Source organism: Salpingoeca rosetta (assembly GCF_000188695.1).
Source record: "Salpingoeca rosetta unplaced genomic scaffold supercont1.20, whole genome shotgun sequence".
Taxonomy (NCBI): Eukaryota; class Choanoflagellata; order Craspedida; family Salpingoecidae; genus Salpingoeca; species Salpingoeca rosetta.
The window spans coordinates 364408-370011 of NW_004754914.1; the positions used below are offsets into that span (position 1 = coordinate 364408).

The window sequence follows — 5604 nt, forward strand, 5'->3', positions numbered from 1 at the left end:
CCATCCCCCCTCCTCCCCACCCATGCAGACTACTTACCCCATATGTCGCACACCAACTCCATTGTGACGCTGTGCGACATCCTCGCTGGCGACGTGGAGAACGGGCACCTGAAGCACCTTGCCCACCAGGTTGCGCTGCTGTATCAGGCTGTTGTCCATTGCGGCCGCCCCTTGGAGGCATACAGAGCAGCCATCGAGGTGAGGTGTAGTGGGTGCCTGCTTGTGCTGGTGGAGAATTGTGGTGTGCAAGCATTTGTTTTGCGGTGTGCGCCCTTGAGCTTGCCACGAAGCGCTGCACTGATTCCATTCATCTCACACACGCACGCACACACACACACACACACACACACATGCATACACGCGCATGCACGCGCGTACTCACTGCTGGCGCATGTGTATGTGTGTGCAGACGCGGTTTACAAAGTTGAAGAGCGCGACGCGCGTGGACGAGAACGGGGATCCAATCGGCCTTCCGCCAGCGTTACGCATGTGGTGAGCGCGCATACACACACACACACACACACACACACACACACACACACATGCATGCACTTGCTCCTGTGATGACGGTAGAATATGTGTATATCCACTCCCATGGTCACGCCACCACCTGCACACACACAACACACCCTCACACACTCACACACAACACCGCACTGCAGGCTGTTGTTCGTGCTGGAGCGGCTGAAGGAAGACGCACTGCAGTCGCCGCCGCTGGGACGCGATGAGATGGCCGCCATCGTGCAGTGGCTCACAGACGAGGATGAGTGACAAACACCACCACCACCACCCTCTGATGCGCGCTGCTACTCCCTTAGTGGATGAGAGCACTGTGCGTCATGACGCACACCCCACACCACACCCACACCCACACCCACACGCACACCCACACCACACACACCCACACACACACACACACGCACACCCACACCACACACACACACACACACCACACACACACACACACACACACACACACACACACACACACACACACACACACACACACACACACACACACACACACACATGTGCACATGCGTTGTTCGCAAGTTACACATCTTCGGGTGTCTAGTTAGGAGGAAGCTTGTGAGATGCTTGGTTTGGTCTTGAAAGATGTTGGCCCACACAACACAGGTCCCAGGTGAAACCCCCCGCCCCTCTCTCACAACCACACACTGCCTGCGTTCTGGCGTTGTGGCGTTATTTCGGTCATTAGAGTATACTTGTTGTGTTGTGAAACAAAATACAAGCAAGCACTAACGATTGCAAAGCGTTCCACAACAACACATCACAAGGGACACAGCACAACCGCACACATGCACACAAAAACAAACGAGCGTGGGGAGGCAAAGGCACAACCTTTGCTGATTGACCACAGCATCACCAGAAACCACATCAAATGTCAGACAACGCCCAACAACAAAACATCACAAGAGCAGATGCACACTGCTCGCTCTTGCTTGCCATAACTCCATCACAGACACACACACACACAGGCACAAGATCGCACTCGTACGCACGCTCCAGATGGAGACACAGGCACGCGATCAATCCATAACGTCGTCGTATTGTTCTTCGTCCGTGAACAACCGGCAACATATGCCGCAATTCCACCAGCAGCACAGTACGTCTTGCATTCATCATCATCATCATCATCATCATCATCATCATCATCATCATCATCATCATCATCATCATCATCGTTGTCAGTTATCGTTCATCGTCGTTGGGAGGAGGGGGGGGGGAACGGGTGTCAAGGGGAGGGGGCAGGGAGAAGGTGGAGAAAGGCAAGCCAAGCCGGCTCACCTGCGGAAGCCACCACCGCCACGACCGCCCCTGAAGCCACCACCACCACCGCGGCCGCCCCTAAAGCCGCCGCCACCACGACCACCACCGCGCCCGCCACGGAAACCACCACCACCACGGCCACCACGGAAACCACCACCACCACGGCCGCCACGACCACCACCACGACCACCACCACGACCGCCACGACCACGGCCACCGCCACGACCACGCGCGGGCTTCTTGCCGGGCAAGAACCGCTCAATCGGAAGCAGTTTGTACGGGTCAATGAAGAATTTGTCCTCCGACTTGAAGCTGCCGGCCTTCATGCCCTGTCCAAGCTTCACTGTGAAGAACTGCAGAACACGCGTGTGGTCAGTGTCCACCAAGGTGGTGTGAGTACATTGGAGGCAACGATGGGCAACAGCAGGCATCAAGGCACATCTGAAGTGCTGTGTTGCCATTCAAGCATCTGCACCGAGCCAACATTTCATCCACGCTCTGGAGCAACCAGTGGTTTGCACATGCATCCAACTGTCTCATCTCGTGTGCAAAGGGCAGTATGAAGGGAGCACGGAGAGCGCAGGGCCATCCCCGATTGGAGGGATCACGCACCGCGTCCGCAACGGGACCGAAGATGTCGTCAACCTTGCCGACTTCCTGCTTGTTCTCGAGGTAGACCATGGCGTTGAAGTAAGGCACGTTCTTGTTCTCAAGCTTGCACACAAGATCGTCCTCGCACGACTGCACCACGCTGCCAAGGACTGAGGACAGCGAAAAGATTGGCGGGAGGGCGGGATGTGAATTAGCGTGTGGATCAGTGTGTGGATGAGCGAAAGGATGAGCATGTGAATCAAGGGTTCTGGATGGTGTTGATTTTGGCATGCGACGTGTGGCCAGCGCTGTGGTTATTGAGGGCAGTGTGTCATGCAAGCGCTGCTGGCAAAGTCATGTTTTTGCTGTCACTGGCAATACTCACGTTCCACACGGGGTGGTGGGCCTGTTGGGTAACCACCACGGCCTGCAACGCACACAACACACGCACGCATGCACGCACATACAGTGGGTTGTGAGGATCAACCCACAATGTTGTTGCAGACATCGCAAGGAACGATGCACACCACACAAACACGCATGGTGCACAAACACAAACACGGTGCGCGTGCGTGCAAGCAGCCCATCTCACCTCGTCCACGGCCACCGCCGCGACCACCGCCACGGCCACCACCACGGCCAAAGCCCCGGCCACCGCCGCGACCACCGCCACCACGAAACGACATCCTGTTTGGGCGTTCAAAAGGTGCCAAGCAAAGCCAACAATTCGGAAAGAAGCACGCGTGTGTGTGTGTGTGTGTGTGTGTGTGTGTGTGTGTGTGTGTGTGTGTGTGTGTGTGTGTGTGTGTGTTGGTTGGTGTGTGCACCGAAAAGACACGCGCGAGGGACGGGAAGAGGAAATTCGCTGAGTCAGCAGCAGAGTGGTTAAGGACGATTTGTTAACAGGGTGGTGAATCCTCCATGGCGATACAACCAAACCGGAAGCTGCTCACCTCGGCGGCAGCCTTCCTGCTGTTTGCGTGCGTATGTGCATGTATGTGTGTGTGCATGTGTGTGTGTGTGCGCATGTGTGTCTCTGTATCGCTGTATCTTTGTATGTGTGTATCTGTGTGCATGTGTGTGCATGTGTATCTCTGTATCTCTGTATGTGTGTATCTGTGTGTGCGTATGTTTGTTCGTCTGTGTGTGCATATGCTTGTTTGTTTGTACGCGTTGTTTCCTGTGTCCGATTCTTCTTTGTCTGCGTGTGTATGCAAGCGTGACAACACCTTCTCCCATCTTCCTCACGTTACGTACTGTGTTTCGTACCATTGCGATGTGTCATTGACGACGTTCAGTGCCGCGCTGGTGTTTCTGCTTCGCGACAACCACGACTACCATCATGACCATCACGAGGAGCAAAGCGCCCCCATCACAGCTGCTGCGGCTGACTCGCGTTTAAGTGATGGCCAGCCCTCGCTCCTTCAATGCGACCACAGTGATTCCAGGTTAAGACAGCGACACTTCTTGCCCCCAGCCCAGCAACACAAGGTCAGCTTTGGGCAATGTAGCAACGACACCTGCGCCACAGCTCCATACGCCACACAGACGCAATCGCAGACGCAAACCCACACGTCCAACGCATGCTTTGACCCTGACATTCACACACACACACCCGCGCCTCTCACTCACTCGCACGATTCCCCACACATGCGTTTTTGTTCTTGTTGTTATCGTCGTCTGTCAGGCGCCTGCATTGTTGTGGTCTCAGCCGGGCAGCGGAAACACGATGACTCGTTTGTTGATCGAGTACGCCACCGGCTACCTTACAGGTTTGGGTCATTCTTATGGCCTTGCAATGCAAACTGCAGCTGCACTGTTGGCCCGGATCGACGACATTGCGTTGTTGCACGTTTCTGTTACAATGTGCATATGCACGCGTTGTTGCTGCTAAGATGTCACTGCAACTGTTTTGCTCGCATATACTCACACTATTATGGACGGTTTCCTTCGCACGCACCCGCACACTCTCTTCTCCTTCGTTTGCATTCTGGCACTCGTTGGCGCCAAGGCTCACCCTATGGTGACAAGAGCTTGCTGGATGTGCTGCCGGGCGAAGACACGTGCGACTCATCAGGTGCGATATAACTTGGGTGTGTGTCTCTGTCCTGTGTTGTGGTTGGGCCAAAATCGCGCAGTTGTTGTAGTGTGGTGGAAGCTTACGCAATTTGCCTTTTTCACGTCTGTGTGTGTGTGTGTGTGTGTGTGTGTGCGTTGTGCTGTTGTTGCAACTTGCCGCGCCTTGCAGTGATTGCGGTGAAGTTGCACCCGTTGATCAACCCACGACGCACCAACAAGGAGGACCACTACACAGCCACCTTCAAGTACGCTGGATACCACAGCACGCCTGCCTCAACCATGACTGCAGTGACGTTGCTGTAACGATTGACGTGCCTGCTGTTGTTGTCGTTGTTGATGTTGTGACTGTTATGAGGCTGCAGTTGTTGCCACTGAACACCACCACAATCACCACCACATTCCATGCCATGTGCTCTGCCTTGCTCCGTTCGCTGTGCGTTGATGCCTGGTTCCCTCCACGTGCCATCACTTGTGCATTGTATTTTACAGACGGGAGCACGGCGTGTGCGACGGCGTGTCGGTGTTTGCGCGGGCCATCATCCTCGTACGCAACCCGCTCGACGCCATCTGGGCAGACTACCAGCGGTTCATCTCGGGTAGGAAGGCGGGTGTGCAAGTGTGTGCGTGTGTGTGTGGGAGGGGGTTTGTTTTGACACATTTGGTCATGTCCTTTGCTGCTGTACGTTCTCTCAGCACACACACACACACACACACACACACACACACACACACACACACACACACACACACACACACACACACACACACACACACACACACACACATTTACTCGTGCCCCCACGCACTCGTGCACGCGTAGGGTCGGGCCAGTGAAGCACATTGAAGTCCAGCGGGATCCGTCCACGCGGCTACGTACCGGCGTATACCTTGTGGAGTGAGTTGTAGTGCGTGCGCGTGTGTGTGCGTGTGTGTGCGTGTGTGTGCGTGTGTGTGTGTATGCGTGTGTGTGTGTGTGTGTCTGCATGACAACAGCTTGTCGCTGCAAGCGGGCACTCAGCCTTCACGCTTGATCCCTCATGCACACTCTCATTGACACCGCTCCTTTGCATCCCCTTTTCACTCCCTTGCAGGTTTTATGAGTCCACGCACTCCGATGTCGCTGTTGAGTATCTGAACGGCTTT

General features: G+C 55.1%; 3 protein-coding genes across 3 annotated transcripts in view; 2 read left to right on the forward strand and 1 right to left on the reverse strand.

The window, feature by feature from the left end:
- PTSG_07572 (MORN repeat-containing protein 4) overlaps positions 1–771 on the forward strand; it is a gene marked incomplete at both ends in the record, with an annotated part of 3391 nt that extends 2620 nt beyond the window's left edge. The window contains 3 exons of the mRNA XM_004991311.1: positions 29–198; positions 410–492; positions 663–771. Coding sequence (XP_004991368.1) covers positions 29–198; positions 410–492; positions 663–771 — 362 coding nt within the window. The remainder of the gene's footprint in view (positions 1–28; positions 199–409; positions 493–662) is intronic.
- Positions 772–1805: 1034 nt separating this feature from the next.
- Positions 1806–3068, reverse strand: PTSG_07573 (H/ACA ribonucleoprotein complex subunit 1; the record flags this gene model as incomplete). Its single annotated transcript, XM_004991312.1, has 4 exons — positions 1806–2144; positions 2404–2552; positions 2768–2809; positions 2975–3068. 4 exons carry the CDS (start codon positions 3066–3068, stop codon positions 1806–1808), a joined length of 624 nt encoding a protein of 207 aa, XP_004991369.1.
- Positions 3069–3303: 235 nt separating this feature from the next.
- PTSG_07574 (uncharacterized protein) overlaps positions 3304–5604 on the forward strand; it is a gene marked incomplete at its 5' end in the record, with an annotated part of 15613 nt that continues 13312 nt past the window's right edge. Inside the window, 8 exons of the mRNA XM_004991313.1 lie at positions 3304–3362; positions 3681–3873; positions 4070–4154; positions 4394–4459; positions 4631–4706; positions 4951–5079; positions 5282–5356; positions 5553–5577. Of these exons, the coding sequence (XP_004991370.1) occupies positions 3304–3362; positions 3681–3873; positions 4070–4154; positions 4394–4459; positions 4631–4706; positions 4951–5079; positions 5282–5356; positions 5553–5577 (708 nt within the window). The remainder of the gene's footprint in view (positions 3363–3680; positions 3874–4069; positions 4155–4393; positions 4460–4630; positions 4707–4950; positions 5080–5281; positions 5357–5552; positions 5578–5604) is intronic.